Below are 16906 nucleotides of genomic sequence, written 5' to 3'. Positions count from 1 at the left end.
TGGGTTGCCGAAGGGTTGAAGGGTGGTGATGGTCGAAGTCCACGCGCTACTTCGGGCAGGCAACTAAGAGGACGCAGGCGTAGAACACCGCTAGCCTCGCTTAGCAGCACGGACCAAAGGCGCACGGACCATCACCAGTGGCTTCACTCTAGCTCCAGGTCCTCCAGAGCCCAGATCTTTACCTACCGTACTGAAGCTAACGGCAGTCTTCTCATTTGGGTCTACAAGCATGGAGCTCTCTACAGGCCATGATATTCGGAAGCCTGGTGGCGTACTCGCACATTCGCCAGTCATTTTGGTTGTAGAGCCTGATGGAAACTCTAGGAGGATCACCTTGAAGAGACGTTGGTTTAATCATTCTGTTGATCAATCAGAGAATCCTCCAGTCAATTGGTGCCATCTCGCAGAGAAGCCGGAAGGGTAGAAGACGTTCAACGCAATAGAGGGGTTATACAAGGAGCGGATGTGCAGATAGGCAGTCTAGAAACTTCTCTAGTGGTCTTGCTCTCCTTGTCATCATCTCCAACCCTGAAACCGTTTCTCCGAAGTCATCACCTCCATGACTACTCGACCCAGTACTTTCATTCAGCAATTATTCGCGGGGTCATAGCAACTATCCCCTAAGCCTTTTGAGGGTTTCACAGCAATGTAGTTGTTGCCTACTACAAGCCCTTTGCCAAATTCAATTGAGCTAACAATATGCTTCTATCATCACTGATAGAGCTGTCCGTGAAGGTTTCAATGCAGAGGAGTAGAGAATCAGCGAGTGGAGAGATGTGTCGCTTGCTGGTCCATGCACGTGCCACATCCAGATCCGGGCACGACGGCGGCGGACGGATTAGTAATCCACCGGCGAGTTGTTGCCGGGCATGACCTCTTTCGGTCAATTCCATTTCCATCTCTTCATTGTCTACAGACAAAGATTGCATCCATCTTTCTGGGTCCGTCTCTGATCATGTCTTCCAAGCCTCTTCATGTCGACTACCCTCCTGAGCTCTCGGAAGAGCAAGCCCAGTTTCTGCTCAGCAACCTGAAAGATTGGTCCATTGCCAACGGCCTTGCAGTAAGACCTGCTCCGACATTTGTTGCCTCATCCCTGGACCCGGCCGGAGTGCTTGCAAACACGGCGCCCGTGACACTTTTCCCTAGCTTGTTCCCCAGGCACTGCTATGAGGAAGGCGTAGCGATACAAAAGTCGTACAATGAGCTCTATTCGGCCATAGCAAGAGACGAGGAGTGGCTCAGAGAAATCGTGGAAGAGTGCGTGGCTTCAACTTGTGCTCCTATCTCCCCTGCTTTGCCCTTTCCCCATCGACAGAATTCGTAGCTCTGTCCGCTACTTCTCTTTTTGCGTCCATGCGCCTCACCATGGTTGTACAGCATGTTGGCAGCCTACGCTTTTCCGGGCGAGCAGGGATGGATTGGCCTCAGGTGTTCCCGCTGCTGACACAGACATTAGACTGACAGGAGTTGATGAATTTGTCGCCAATCTCTGGAAGGTGCATCTCAAAGTAAAAGAAGAGGGGATTGTCCAGGTAATTCGAGTGCGTTGGCTTGCTCCATCCCGAGATCCTGACGCGATGTAGGACATGACGCTCGGTCTCTTTCGTTCGGATTACATGGTCCATCGGGACCCGGAAGACGTTGATGCCAAGCCTGAAATCAAGCAAGTGGAGTTCAACACCATTGCCTCTTCTTTCGGAGGGCTTTCCTCACGAGTCTCTGGACTACATAAGCATCTTCTCTCTATTGAGGCATATCCCGCGGAGGCATCCTCTGCAATCAGACAAGACGCAATGCCCGAAAACAAGTCTGTTCCTTCTCTAGCTGCTGGCTTGGCAGCAGCACACATGGCTTATGGCCCGTCAAGATCGACAAAGCCTTTGTGTGTTCTTTTTGTGGTGCAAGATCCGGAGCGAAACGTCTTTGATCAGCGCCTCTTGGAATACTCTCTGCTCAATGAGAGGGGTGTGCGGTCGTACAGGGTACCATTCAGCAAAGTCTTGGATGAGACCAAGCTCGACTCCCAAAGAAACCTCATCTACCGACCAAAGCATGCGCCCGGCAAGGAATACGAAGTCAGTACGGTGTACTTCCGCGCAGGGTACTCTCCTGATGACTACCCGGGTGACCAAGAATGGGACGCGCGTCTGCACATCGAGCGCAGTCATGCTATCAAATGCCCCAGCATCCTGCTTCATTTGGCTGGTTGTAAAAAGGTGCAGCAAGTTCTGGCGACACCACACTCACCACATCTTGCAAGGTTTCTCTCGGATGACGCCACGGTTTCGCGTGTCAAAAAGACATTCGCACCCATTTATCCGCTGGACAAGAGCGACGCGGGCTTGGAAGCGCGAAAGCTTGCTACCAACGCCGAAACTGCGCAGCGCTACGTTCTAAAGCCTCAACGCGAAGGTGGAGGGAACAACATCTACCGCAAAAATATCCCGCCATTCTTGGCCACGCTGCCCGAGTCAAGCTGGCCCGCATACATCTTGATGGAGATGATCGAGCCGCCAGCGGCCAATAACGTCATCATCCGCAACGGCGAAGTGCAAAAGGGCGGTGTCATCGGAGAATTGGGCGTCTACGGGGTGTGCCTGTGGCGGCACGGTGACGGCGCGGCAGACGGAGGGCACATCCTGGAAAATTGGGAGGCTGGATATCTGCTGCGGACCAAAGGCAATCAGAGCGAGGAAGGTGGGGTTGCTGCGGGCTTTGGGGCCGTGGACAGCATTTGTCTCGTCGATGTGTGACGCATAGCCCAGACAGTGTAGGTGTAGGAGATGGTCTTCCCCTGCGGTCTTTTGCCGAGGAAGCCGAGAGGCTCTGAAACAGCAACCAAAAAGCTAGACTTCGACAGGACTTTACACAGCGAGTTGTTATTCTTGGACGAGAACGGCCCGGAGCCCCTTTCGCCATTGAAACCGTGCGGACTGGGGTGATCGGGCGGATGCTGCCGCTGCTGTGACAGGGCGGTGGCGGGGTCCCAAACGGTGCTGAGAGCGTCGGCCTAGACCCACAACCACGAACGTCATGACAAGCACAGTGGCACGAGAATCGAAAAGCTGGTGAGTAGCCTGGCGACACAGGAGGCAGCCTGAATGCAGAAAACACGCTCTGCTTCCACTGCTTCCAGGCTTTCCGGGCCGTGACGGAGGCAGACCGAAAGTTTGAATCGAGCCGCTGGGCCGTAGTAACGTCGATTGTGCCTCTCTACATGTACGTTGGGAGCATTCCTCGGCGCTGGGGTTATGGATGGATGATGCGACCGACGGACGGACAGGCGCGGACGGGAGCTCGAGGCGAACGGTGGGCCGCATGCCGAGGACAAGGGCTGCTGCTGGCCTGAGCTGCCTGGTTGCATCTCGAGGCCTCCACCTGGCACCATGAAGCCTCCACACCTCGACATGTCCTCCGCAAAAGGTGACAGTGGCGGTTCTTCCACATCGCAGAAACCGTGCCGCCTCGTTGAACTTAGCGCGCACGGCTTGCTCCGTCCTGGGAATGCAATTGCGTGCTTCCCAATCCGGTGTCGCCCATGCCGCCAGCAGCTCCCCACCGTACACCCTGGGCGTCCGAGTGCGTTACTTTGGGTTTATGTGACAGCAGCAAATCTACAAGCACTCTCCGCTTCCATGGCGTCGAGACGGCTGATCTGCTGGATGCACTCATGCGGATGGACATCGCTTCGTGTGCCTTGATCCGTTGCGTTGACAGCCAACGCGCGCACATTTGACAGCTCCCTCGTCAGGCTGCCGGGTCTAACGAATGGAATGTTCGCTGTGTGATTGTAGGACTACTATTCTACATGGCCATGTCATCGCAATAGCTTACCTCTTCCTACTCCTCACCTCTTCGCTGCCCCACATCCATCATCGTTCTGGGAACATTCAACACCAACCCACTCCAAAAGAGCGGATTCACATTGGCCTTCCAGGCACTGCCCCTCCTTTACATCTTATCAATCTGCCTCGAGCTTGGATAATGGGATGCTCGGAGTAGTTGCTGCCAGACCATCATTCATCCTGATACCAAGTCATGAGACTCTGTCATCATATCCTCCGCCTTTTCCTGGCTCTTCCTGTGAATTCAGCTTTGGCTCTGCCAGGAAAAGAAATCCAACCTCGACAAGATAGGGATGACGTTGCGGCAGCTCCAACATTAGCTTCAATCTCCAGCCAAAAACAGCACCCGCCTGTCACACAATTAAGCAACATCTCTTTGGCAGGCCCAGACACTTCGCTCCTCCTTCATGTCTTTGAGACTGCTCCAACATCAACAGATCCAAAAGCGAATTTTTCCGAAACTTCTTCAGCATTGAGCAGCGCTGCGACACCCACGAGCTCTGGTATGCATCTTGCGCCGATCCGTTCATAGGATGCAGCTGACGTAGTCGACACAGCGTGGATCTACCCTGGTCACGGATTGCCGCTCGAGCCAAAGGTTACTCCGGCCATTGCCATCGCCGGCGTTGTGCTGATTCTCTCGGGTGCACTCTACACTTTGATTGGCATGAGGAACCCGTGGTTAGTGGCGCCAGCAGAGAGATCAAAGGATGACGACTGACACGCCTAGGGTGTATGTGGGATTTTCTGCAGCTTTCAGTGCCGCCCTGGCAGTGACGGTCCTGATTGAGTACCTGATGAACCCTCCAGTAACGGACGCCGTCCAGGGCGCCTACTTTGTGATTGTTGTCGTCACAGGCCTTGCCGTCGCCGGAATAGCCAAGCTGTTCACAGACATTACCGAAGGCATTGGGTGCCTTCTCGGAGGCTTTTGTATCGCCATGTGGTTCCTGGTTCTCAAACCCGGTGGCCTGATACCGCAAAAGGCAGCGAGGGGCGTTTTCATAGGCTGTCTCACCGCTGCGTGTTACTGCCTTAGTTTCAACAAACATACCAAGCTGCATGGCCTCATTGTCTGTATTTCATTCGCCGGGGCAACAATCACGGTGCTGGGCATTGATTGTTTTTCGAGGGCTGGGCTGAAGGAGTTCTGGCTCTTTTTATGGGGTAAGTGACTCGCTGCAGGCTGACATGGACAAGGATGGGGGATGCATCCAGGGTACGTCCGGGATGCGAGCCAAATATAGCTAATTGCTGCCGAACAGGCCTGAACGAAAACGCGTTTCCCCTCTCCACGAACACTTACCCCATCACTCGAGGGATTCGCGTCGAGCTTGCCGGCATCATCATTTTCAGTTTGATTGGGATCGTGTCGCAAATGAAGCTATGGAAGATCGTCAGAGAGAGGAAGGCCCAGAGGGATGCCCACCGTCGGGCGCAAGAGAACGAACGCGACCGAGTCGACACTGAAATGGGCCAAAAGAATCTTAATGAGCTTAATCGAGACAAGGCTCAATGGGAACTTCTTTACGACGACAAACCAGGAGACAGCGCCGCGCTGCAGTACTTGGATTCTGGCATCGGCTCCGCTGCACCAAGTATGCGTAAAGCAACTGCTGTGAGCCTCCAGGAAATCGGTCGGTCGGAGTCGGATGGAAGCATCGAAATGCACCAAGTCGCGACATACGAACGAGAAAGCGACGCACAATTACTTCCTTCACCGGCGAGCCATGGTTGCGACGAAATCCAGCAAATCGACTCAAACGGCAGACCGCTGACCACAGCTGTTCCGCAACTCCCAAGTCATCCCAAACAAAAAGACTCAACCGAGGAACCGCGGCTCTCAGAGGTTCATCAGGACGTACCCTCCAAGCCGAGCTCACCAATGGTTCCTGAAGCTCCAGCGGTCCTTCCTCTTCCATTCGCTATTCCGTCTGCCAACAGCTCGAGGTCCGACGCTGAAGTGCTGTCCTCGGTAGTCTCGGTTCCTGACGAGTTTGAAAAGGACTCGATCCCAGTTGCCGACGCCGACAGCCTTAGAGATTTGGCAATCTTCTCGGACGAAGCCCTGGTCATCCCGCACGTCGACGAAGACAAAGCGTCTTCCATTGCTGCTACGTTGGACGAGTTGAACGAGGAAGTCGTCTCTCTGCCACCACTTTCAAGGGCTGGAACGCCATTCAGTGCGCTTCTCCGAGACGAAACGGAGACTGAAGTGCATGGTGAATCTTCGCAAGATGGTGTCAGACTGGATGATGACACCATCCAAAACTTTAAAGTTCTGCAGGCGGTCGATGAAGATGCGAGCATCAGTGGCAATGGGGGCATGGCCAAAGTCGGAGAGCTAGCAAGAGAGGGCACGGAGCCCGACGAGCGCCTCGAGGTTTCAGAAACAATCGCGGACCCAATCACTCGGCCAACAGCACCCAATGACGCCGAGAAATGCGAATCTATTGAGGATCGCCTTCACTCTGGACCTTCTACCTTTCCCGATGACGGGCACGCGAGCGAGAACGAAGCGCCCTCGCAGCAGTCGACCAATCGGTCGGGGATTGCCCATTCCGCCGGAGGAGGCAGCTTGAAAGATCACCTGCCCGATAACAAGTTGTCCAAGGTCGCGCAAGCGTATCGCACGAACGAATGGGCAAAGTACCTCTCCCTCGCCGATCAGCCCGAGCTGGAGCCCATTCCGGAACCTTCAAGCCCGGGAGTCAAGGTGGACGTTGGCGCACTTACGGAAACGCCGACCAGCGCCGGCGGCTTGACGCCACAGCCGGAGTCGAGGGAGGCAAAGCTAGCACGACAGTCCAAAGACGGTTCTCAGGCGTCGTCGTCTGTCAAACCGGGCAAAACGCCGCTTACGGCGCGCTCTTCCTCTGATGGCTACGTGCCGTACGTGGTTAGAAATGGCCAGACTACAACTGCCCCTGAGGCCTTAGCAACACTACCCAGGAATTCGCCCTTGATGCACGCACCCCCTAAACGGCCTATTAGTACTACTCAGCGCTCCTCCAGCGGGTCGTTGAACCGGTACACGATACGCTCAAGCATTTGTCCTGCCGTCCAAAACCTGGCCCATCTGCGTTCATCATCTTCACCCGGACACAGCGCCCTTGTGGAACAGGCCTTGGTCGAACATCCGAGTGAGGAAATTGCACAAGCGGCAGATCGACGCCACAGCAGGAGAACGGCGCCTATACCGACAACTTTGCCAGTGGAAACGCTGCTCGGCCAACGCAAAGACATGGTGCGCAACAAGATCCACCCGACGTCGTTCAACAGCACGGCGGCAGCTTCGCCGGTGCTGTCATCTGGGAGCAGAGCACCCAGCAGGGCACCCAGTGACACGTCATCAATCCGCGAGCAACTGAGCAAGAAGGACCCAGATGAGATGTCGTTGCGGGAACGCAAGTTGCTGCTGGAGCAAGAGAGACAATCTGGCTTGGCGCAGCGCAAACACACCACCTTGCAGATGCAGCAACAGATGCTTCTCCAGCAACAGCAACAGCGGCCGACGCAGAGCCGGGCGGGGATGCATGCTCCAAGAGGGCACAAGCCGCACAACTTTGACTCGCACCAACCAGTGCGCAACCGCGGGCCGGACAGGGAAAAGGAAATGGAGACGTGGGGTCACTGGCGGCAGTCTCTGCAGCAGGCCACGCAGCCGGTGCAGGTTGTTGCGGCAGACGAAGGCCGACGAGGAGCAATGATCAGCGAGCGCAACCAGGCCAAGATGTGGCAGCTCAAGCGGCAGATGGACGACAAGGAACGCGAGACACGGTTCGGCGAGCGCATGCGGACAGTGGACTGGCAGAACGCTCATCGCGATCACATGCGGAGAATTCAGGCGGCGGCCAACAAGCACGTCAACTGATAATGCTGCCTTTCTTTGGTTCTCTCGTTCCACGGGCATGGGCATGAATTCGGCTGATGGGTGGGGCGGTGCAAGTAGAAAAGCAACGAAAAGAGGGAGAAGGAAAAACGGGGGGGGGGGGGGGGGGGGGGGGGGAAAAGAAAAGAAGAAAAAGCAGATGAAGGAAACTAAGGCAAAGACATGGAGCACGGATTAGGAAATAGAAGTCGACAGGTTCTTCTTGGCTTTGAAGAGAGACAGAGAGATACCCCGGCACACCAAGGATTTTCGGGATTGACGACGGGCTGGTGAATAATTTGGACAGGATGATACATACGGGTAGTGTACGGCAACGGGCCATCTAATACACGTAGTGCAAAGCCATCAAAGTTCGCTCAAACACAGGACGGAGCTACATCGGTAGCATCAGAGCCAAAAAGGCTCGGTCGGGATGGAGCTAAAGGGAGGCTGTCGGCCGAAGACGGACGGCGGGCGACAGTGTTGAAGTTGTCGAGAGAAGTGGGTGGGTCGTGCCCTGGCGGAGTGACAAGGAAGGGCGCAAAAGCAAAGTCGATGTCCCAAGTCTTGCAGATAGACAACAGCAAAGCATGGGGTTTGGGATGATGCTCGTGCAAGTAGTTGTAACAGTAACAGGGGCCCCAGGTACGCGCAAACGAGGCGCCAGCCACAAGGGGGCGCGTATCCTTGGGCACGCACGCACGCACGCACGCAGCATCGCGACTTTTAAAGTGCTGGCTGATGTAGGAGCAGAGGCGAATCTTCTACCGCTGCATTGCTCTCCAATCTCGATGCCGCGGGTGCAGCTGGTCGTGTTGGTGCGCAGCAGCTGGAAAGACGAGAAACATTTCTGGCTTGGCACTAGCGCAGCGTCATCGCCTCGACGTCCAGGTCTCCGTCTCGCTCCCCTTTCGTCCTCGACGACACCATTATTGCCGCGCCCTCGTCGCCTTCGCCCTCGCCCTCGCCCTCGCCCTCGCCCTGTCCTGCTCTCCCTTGCCAACCGCCTCCGCCTCGCCAAGTCACAACTACCTCTACTACCACCTTCATCACGGCTGCGAGCGCCCACTCCCCCAACAAGCTACCACCGTCCTCGAATACGCTTCCGCCCGCGCATACGCACACCCACACAGAACCTCAGCCTCCTCCGCAAGTCCGCTGGAGCCTCACCCAGCGTCTCTTCAACTTTTCGCCCCTCCGCCCGGCTCCCACCGCCCTTGGCCAGCCCGCACGCGCCCCGGCGTCGCGACTTTGGAATCCAATCAACTCGTCGCCGCGACCCCTCGCCGTCCCTTCGCATCCATCAGAATCGCTTCCAAACGTCCCCGTCGACCACCAGCCGTCCACTGGCACTTCGGGAGAGAGGGACGGCTACCCTCTGCTGTCGCTGATTGAACAATATCAAAGCAAGCTCCCCCACAACGGCCCGCAATCCAGCAGCCTGCGAGTAGAGTGGGGGTCAGCGGGCGACAGCTCCCGGACCAGCGCGCGCCTGCCCGGCAACAAGCGGAGAAACGGTGGAGAAGACAGCCCGCCGCGCGACTCACCACCACTCGCCGAGTCCTCAGCTGCAGCCGCCAGCCGAAAACCCAAGACATCAATGGATGCCAACATAGCCGCCCGCGCCGCAGGTCTCTCCCATGCCCCAAGCGCAGACCATCCCACCGCCATCAGCGCTGGCCCAGACGCCGAGGCCGGCTTGCGCCTGACTCGCACTGCTTCGCGCGCAACAATCCCAGCCGACCAGCAAACGGGCACATTCCGCTCGCGCCAGCATTCGAATCTGGCACAAGATGACGAGGAGCCGGAAGAGGAGTACCCATGGGGCCCGTCGCATCCTTGTTTTCCGCACCTAAATCCTCATGTCCCCCTTAGTTCGCCGCTCTACGATTCCACGCGAATCATCCGTGTCAAGCGGGATTGGATGTTGGTGGGCGACCTGGCCCCGACATTTGCCAATTTGTATCCGGAGGTGTTGGACCCGTACATATCTGAGGATGAATTCCGCGACGTTATCAAAAAACTGAACACGGAGCTGGTGGCGGCCTTTAGTCCCTGGAGCGCGAGAGCGGCCTTTGACGCCGTTATGGGAGTAGCAACGCTGTGGTTATGGGAAGACTTGGGCTTGACGGGCGTCAAGAAGCGGCTTCGACGGCTGGAAGAGTGGATGGAGGAGTGGAATCGACTGAAGGGGGCCAAGGAGGGGGTGCGCATCATCCCGCTGCGGAGGACGGGCTACATGAGCGTAAGTATCACAGCAGCAATGTTTGCGCTGCAGCTTCCCCAGTCCCTGCAACACGCGAAACGTTATGCCTCTCTCTCTGCCCTACTATGCCGTACGACATCGTCACATTGTGGAGAAATTCGTCCTAATCCCACGTGCCTGCAGCTCGACATTCAGATTCCCGACCCCCAAATCGGCCTCGACTCCGCCGCCTCGATACATTCGATGCGCCCTGCGAGCGCCTACCTGCAGCCCAGCGCTGTCGGCGGCGACATGTCAGCACCCGTTTCGCCTGGCTCGCCTGGTAAGCCCTGCGACGACGGCCTCGCGCAACTGCCTGGCATAACGGTATAGACACGCGTCAAGACCAAAAAGCAAAATCCCTCATCCATCACGAATTGTAGCGAACGCGCCTGGTTATACCGACCCTAGGCGGACTGGACAGTATACGCAAATCCCCACGTAAACAGTAGTGCAGTGGTTTAATACGAAATATGGGGCACAAAAGAGGCAAGCAAGCAAGCAAGCAAAAGCGGGGCCGACGGGCCGACGTATAGATGAGTCTACAAGTTCGCGCGTGCGTTGCCAATCAGAGCGACTTGCTTCTTACATACATAGTCGGTGTTTAATCAACTCACACATACGACGGCGTTTTCCCCCTTTCGGCGTCAGCCGTCGGAAAAGAGTCTTTTCTTTTTCTCCTTCTTCTGTCTGTCTTCAGATCTGTCTTCTCCATGTCCATTTTTTTCTTCTTCGCAACCCTTTGATTTCTGCGTCTCGGGATGCGCATGTGCGCTGCGGCAGGGTTGCGCGCCAGGCACAAACGCAAAGGGGTGGAGCACCTGACGGACTTGGTTGGATTCGAGCATCGGCACACCACAGAACCGGCGAATGGGCAGACGCCATGCACTCACGCAGCTCCTACTGATTCGGCGACTTATCCGGGCGCTGCCTCCGTGGGATGACACTGCTGCTCATTCCTTTCCAATTTAGGCGGGCTCGGTTGCTTTTGGAGCCTCCCTGTTGGCCTGCCTGTCTGCCTGTCTGCTTCCAGCGGCGTCTCCAATCTCCGCAGCGCGTGCCCCGTACCGCATACGCGAGGGACTTTGAGCTCAACGGACAGAACAAACGACCAGGGACCTGCATTTGTATATTTCTCATCATCTTCATTCGGCGGGCGCTGCGGTTCAGTGGCGGGAGGAATATTTGTCCGTCTTCATTGCCTTGTATTCTTTCTTTTTTCCTTTCCCGTGCCAGTTCCCTTTTCGATTGTTGAGGGGTTTTGCTTCTTCCTTAGAGTCCTTGTCCGGTTGCTGCTGTCTCAAGCGTTTTTTTTTTTTTTTTTTTTTTTTTTCTGCTCGGGGCGGTGCTTGTCAGGGATGCGCGTGGGCCGAAATTATTCGGCTCTGGCTCTTTGCTTTTGCGCACTGCGTCGCGTCGCCTTTCTGCTTGTGTGGCGTGGCGTGGTATGTCATCGCGTGGCGGTGGTGCAGTAGACTTGCTTTGCTGCGCCTCGGCATCTTGAGGTCTGTCTGCTTGTCCACAAGCGCTGTCTGTGACAAACGGCAAGCTGGCTGGCTGTCTATCCACCCGTCATCGTCGTCAATACAGGAGCAAAAGTGTCGACGCCCACGCTCGAGCACCGCCCCTTTTCGCCATCAACACCACCTCTCTACCTCTGTACCTCTCTCTACCACCCACCTCTCCCACCATAATCATCTCCGTCTCTTTACTGCCTTGATACCCTCCTGCCATTTTTCCTCTCCTCTCCTCTCCTCTCATTTCCCGTCTCGTCTACAGCTCTCTATTCCTTTCCTTTCCTTCTGCTATCCTCCTTCCTTTCTCTTGCTGATATATGTACACACCTGAACACATTGTGTATGATAGTCGCGTCCGTAGTGTTTAGAAGATTAGCTGGTTGGCTGCGCAAGCCGAAGGAAGGAAGGAAGGAAGGAAGGAAACAGAGCGAGGGCAAAGGAGGAAAAAAGAGATGCATGCATTCTTGCTGTTTAACATGGCTTGAAAGTGTAGTTTGTCTGTTGGCATTGGCTATTGTGTGAGACAGGATGCTGTGTTAGATGGGAGTAACGCGTTTTACACGTATTTTTGAACGAAAGAAGGTAAGCACCAGGACTGACAACTCTGATTACTCTGACTACTAGACACCTCAAATCAAACTAAACACCTCAATCTAATTTCCATCGTTATTTGCTCGTTCTTTTGATCCGTCTACAATGCAACAAATTCAATTCCAAAAGCGCGATCCAGTCGCTTGGGCGAAAACCGCCTTGTTCTTCATAACCCCCTTGGCAAAGAAAGCGGTTGCAACACTACCTTCAACCACACACACCTTCGATCGCACGCTAATCATCCAAACTCCCAATTCTCAAACCATGCATAGGGAGCATCTCTTCGGTAGGATTATTGACGAGGAGATATCAAACGGACCCTTCATCCCAAGGAGTCTGTGTCGCCATGGTCAGTATTCCAAAGCCGCAGCGTGAGCCTTTGAAGACCGATAGACACAAGTAGCCCGTTTTCAGAAAAGAAAAGGAAAACCGGCAGAGAAGCAAAGCCAAAGAAACTCCTAGTGTACGCCACGCGAGCATGAAGCTGTATTGACCCAGTTTCAACGGCGTCGATATGGGTCAAAAGAACAATCCATATACCAGGGCATTGACCAAGAGTGGAGCGGAAAGGAGAAGACTGGCACGCTAAATGGCAAGGCGGCAAGACGGCAAGGAAGCAGCAGCAGTCCACTTCTGGCCAGAGGGGCGGGAGGAGCGCCCCAAGGCGCAATTGGGGAAGTATCCGTGAACTGGCTGACATTGCACTTCCTGGTTCCGAAACCATCGACGACGGTAAGGAGGAGACGCGGGATGGGAAAACGGGCAAACACACACACACAAGGATCGACCGATCATGGAGGAGCATCCATTCGTGGCCGGGATGAAAGGGCATCCAATAACTGGGTGGCTGCCTGGCTGGCAGAACAAAACACCGCATTCCAAGTGGCCAAAAAAAGGGCAAGGCAGGTGAGTAGGAAAGAATCCACTACTCAACCATCCCATCCATCCATCCATCCGGATCCTTCCAGGCGGGCAGAGAGCAAGCAGGTACGTGGACCAGGAAAAAAAAAAAAAAAACAACCAGGTGCGACCGAGTGACCAAAGACTGTCCAAGGAGGAGGAGGAGGTGGTGGTGGTGGTGGAGAGATCAGCGATCCCTCACCTCATTTCCAAATGAAGCGGGACGCAGCTGGCTTAAATACGTACGTACGTACGTGGGCACGCACGCACGCGAGGCCAGCAGCGGCAGCAGCAGCAGCAGCAGCAGTGAGGAGAGCGAGAGCGTGGCAGTGCGCAGCCCAGCTCTGCCCAGCACCTCGCAATTTGCACGCGCCGAGGGAGGGAGGGAAAGGGAGAAGCAGAGAAAGGGAAAGTAAAGGAAAGGACAGGAAAGGAGAGACAGGAGGTGGCTCAGCGGGCTGGAACGAGCGACTCTTGGATGTCCGGATGGCTGTTTGTCAGTCAGTGTGACAGCCAGCTACCGGTAGTTCCCTCGCACACGTGGGGGTGCACAGGGGCAGTCTGGACCACGCTCACGGCAGGTACTGTAGGCAGACAGACAGGCGGAAGAGAAGTAAGTCGGCCGTGCTTGCTTGCCTGAAGAGCTTCAGTACGTAGGTATGTCTGCGCCGCGCCGCCCCGTGCCGTGGGATGCCATGCACGCGGAGGAAGCCCGAGGCCGAGAGGACCTCGGTGCTCGGAGCGAAGTAGCAGTGGCAGCGGCGGCAGCGGCATCAGGGGCCGCGAGGACTGCGCAGAGAGATTGTATAGGGAGGGGACTGCGCAACGCCAGGCCAGCACAACATGTAGCAAGAGAAGCCGGAAAAGGGCAGGCGAAACAGGGCGGGACCCGTCGATCACGCTCAATCGCGACGGTGAAGAGAAGTGCGTCCAAATCAGGGAATAGAGACGGGAGAAAGGTCGACGCTGGAGCCGTGAATGTCTCCGAATCTACAGTAGTCCCAATGGCATCCGGATGGTGCTTGGAGACCGATATGGCCGAGACACGTGTGGTGGTGGTTTGGCAACGTGGGTAGGCGTCGGGTTCTCGGTCAACTTCCAGGCCAAAAAACAGGCCGAACTGATTGGCATTCGTCGTTTCGGGTGCTTGTCAAGCTGTCAGTCAGATGTGCCTCAAAAGCAAGAGAGAAGACGTCGGAGCGAAGGCGCAACCAAAGTCCAGAATGTACGAGAAGCAGTTAATCTGCCACCGAGCTCCTCCATTCACCGTCCGTGGGAGCCATCCACCATCGCGGCGGCGGCGGACGGAAGCAGGTACGCATAAAGGCACACCCTCAAACCTTGCTGTCAGCGCCCGCCAGACAGCCAGCCAGCCAGCCAGCCGGCAGCGAGCGGCGCGGCAGTCGAAACCCCAAACTCTCGGCCGCCATGCATGCCACGCGAAACAACAAGCACGGGGCGCGTTTCCGATTGTCGCAGCTGCCATGGAACTCGGTACCGCGTGCGATGGTCGAGCTGAGACGAGGAACAAAGAAAAGCACGAGGACCGACGGGACTCGGCGATTGCGCCATCGTGACAGGTGCTTGAGGGGGTCGGAATGGGCGGCCATGTCTTGCGTCCGAGCGATTTGAGACGACCGCTTGATGACAAGATGAGCGAGATGTCGGTTATTTGAGCAGGTGAATTGCGATGCAGGGCCGGCAATCTTGGGCGTTGAATTGAGCTGCAGGCATCGGGACTGGTGGTGGATTGGTGGTGTGGTTGGCCATGGTCGTGGCGGTTGGCCGGTGAAAGAGATATGCGAGCGAGTTTGGAATAAGCTCCCAAAAAGAAAATATAGCAAGGTGCGTGATGTGCAGTAGAAACAAGCGAATTTGGTGCGGATGGGAAATGAGCATGTGAAAAATTCCAATAACAGTTGATTCAGTGGCCTTCACGACGCACTTGAGAGACCGCCAATGACGAGCATCGGAATTTCTGTCGCCCTGCCATTTGGACTCCTCGGAAGATTCAATTGTTAGATTGGTGAGTGGCTTGGTTGTTAAGAAGCTGCCTGTGCGAGCCCCTTCTCAAGAACAAGGCGCCACGAAGACGCAAACTGCTGCGGTCAACAAAATTCACCTCGACGCCAGCAATGCAATAGCACTCCTTCACACGGCAACGTAAAATCAGACAAAGAGTGTCCGCAAGATACCCATTTTGATAAAGTCGTAGAAGAAGAGTTGGAAGAGGTAAAGACCCGACCCTCCTGAGCCATTAGTCGGTTGCCATCCTATCTTCTTTTTGCCTCACTTCCTTCCTTTCCCGCTGGACCGGACTACTTGGACCGGACGAATTTGACTTATATCGAAGAGGGGTACAGCATGATGCGGACCGAGGCGCCAAAGGACTTGGGAGGGAGGTTGTTGCGGAACTGAGCGCGGACAACGCCCGAGTTGCCGTGGGTGCGGGTGACCTTGCCCCAAATAACCTGTTTGACTTGTTAGCAGTCTGCCTTGCTTGGCTGTTTAAGCAAATCAAAGCCCGCTTCTTGATTGGAATGTGGTCTAGGAGCGAAAAATTCGTGATGGCCTGAAAAGGAAATCTGTGGGAGGTAGCCGTACCCTGATCTTGGAGCCGCGGACCTCCTTGGACGCCCTGTAGACGAAAGCAACGCGCTTGCCGAGGTAGAAAGTCGCGTCCTGGGTGTTGTCGACGCCCTACAAGTGTTGTTAGTACTTTATTCGTGCCTCTGCCGGTGGCTCATGTTGGCAGCGTCTCACCTCAATCTTGACCAACGAGGTGTTGGGGTTGGTGTTGCGCTTGCCCCTCTGGTAGGAAAGGTGCTTGCCCCTAAGTCAAAGTCTCAGCATGTATCTCCAGCAATTTTGTCAAGTAGCGCGAATCGCTGAAGTGAATGTGGACGGAGTCTTGGAGCGTGTGGAGCGGCGGCAGTGGTGTTCTCGAGTAGCGGCCTGTCTTCTGCGACGTGTGCTCGAGGCATGTCTTGATGGCATGAAAGGCCATGCCCATCTGCCTGTGATAGTCGCAGAGTGATGTGCAGTCCAACAAGCCAGGCCCACCAGCTCCGGCCCCGCTCTCGCATCTCCATCCCGAGTGTATTCATCCATATGCACTCATCTCCATTTCCTCAACGAGCATCCCACGTCAAAAAGACTAAGCGAGCGGGCAAGCGTGCGTGGGTGCAAGGCGGGTGGTGGGTGTCGAGATCCGCATCGTCGGGGTTACTCACTTGACGTAAACTAGACGAGGCACACAAGAGTCAGCCAAAATTCCCACAAGAACAACACTTTTCCTTTCGGACCACCAATACGCGTGCCGCAAGAGTGCAGCTGCCGCAGTGCGCTTGAATGCCACTTGCAGCAGCCTCGGCTTGCAGGAGGACGGCAGCGGATCCGAAATTCCCAGAGCAGGCCTGGATTTTAGGAGGGAAAAGACCTACGACGGTGACCGGTCTGGGACATTGTGGATGATTGATGGGCGAATTCCGTCAGAGGCTGTCGTCTTCGAGGTCGGAGGAAGCGGGAGGGAGGGAACGACCGGTTTGGGGGAGAGTGGCTCTTCGTCGTCGTGTGTCGTCTCGGCCAACCGACGTTGGTGTCGCGATTCCAAAATCCCACCGCGAAGGTGGGCGTCACGTGATGAGTCGGCAACGACTCCGTCCGATCACGATGACTGGTTGGCCCTGATCCCCATCCACCAAACAATTCATCACGCCTCTCATCCATAGGATGTCTTTCATGCCAAAAACTTCGGGGTTCTTTGCGGTGACGCGAGTTCTTCTTTCACTGGCTGCACACGTGCAAATCGTCCACACTCAGATTTTCCTCATCTATCACTCGTTGCAGTCCCGCTTGTACTACTCCGAAGCGCTCATCTTCTTTCGAGACATGCATCCTCTTTTTGATATTTTTGAAATTTTTAGCCCTCTGA

General features: G+C 55.6%; 4 protein-coding genes across 4 annotated transcripts; 3 read left to right on the top strand and 1 right to left on the bottom strand.

Moving 5' to 3' along the window:
* Positions 1-955: 955 nt before the first annotated feature.
* Positions 956-2756, top strand: IWZ02DRAFT_378126 (glutathione synthetase large chain; the record flags this gene model as incomplete). Its single annotated transcript, XM_066764980.1, has 3 exons — positions 956-1260; positions 1460-1535; positions 1587-2756. 3 exons carry the CDS (start codon positions 956-958, stop codon positions 2754-2756), a joined length of 1551 nt encoding a protein of 516 aa, XP_066622340.1.
* A 1713-nt stretch (positions 2757-4469) lies between these two features.
* Positions 4470-7835, top strand: IWZ02DRAFT_275557 (uncharacterized protein). Its single transcript, XM_066763557.1, has 2 exons — positions 4470-5015; positions 5114-7835. Exons 1-2 carry the CDS (start codon positions 4559-4561, stop codon positions 7720-7722), a joined length of 3066 nt encoding a protein of 1021 aa, XP_066622339.1. The 5' UTR covers positions 4470-4558; the 3' UTR covers positions 7723-7835.
* A 953-nt stretch (positions 7836-8788) lies between these two features.
* Positions 8789-10297, top strand: IWZ02DRAFT_378676 (Golgin subfamily A member 7/ERF4 family-domain-containing protein; the record flags this gene model as incomplete). Its single annotated transcript, XM_066765001.1, has 3 exons — positions 8789-9236; positions 9336-9964; positions 10109-10297. Coding segments are annotated over 3 exons (1266 nt in total), but the record flags the coding sequence as incomplete, so codon positions are not given.
* Positions 10298-14890: 4593 nt separating this feature from the next.
* On the bottom strand, positions 14891-16557 carry IWZ02DRAFT_452481 (60S ribosomal protein eL33). Its single transcript, XM_066767596.1, has 5 exons — positions 16416-16557; positions 16206-16215; positions 15736-15805; positions 15577-15672; positions 14891-15443 (listed from the first exon to the last, which is right to left on the bottom strand). Exons 1-5 carry the CDS (start codon positions 16435-16437, stop codon positions 15315-15317), a joined length of 327 nt encoding a protein of 108 aa, XP_066622337.1. The 5' UTR covers positions 16438-16557; the 3' UTR covers positions 14891-15314.
* Positions 16558-16906: the final 349 nt, after the last annotated feature.

This window comes from Phyllosticta citriasiana (assembly GCF_038021145.1).
Source record: "Phyllosticta citriasiana strain CBS 120426 chromosome Unknown IWZ02scaffold_7, whole genome shotgun sequence".
Lineage (NCBI taxonomy): Eukaryota > Fungi > Ascomycota > Dothideomycetes > Botryosphaeriales > Phyllostictaceae > Phyllosticta > Phyllosticta citriasiana.
This window is presented reverse-complemented; position numbering and strand designations above follow the sequence as displayed.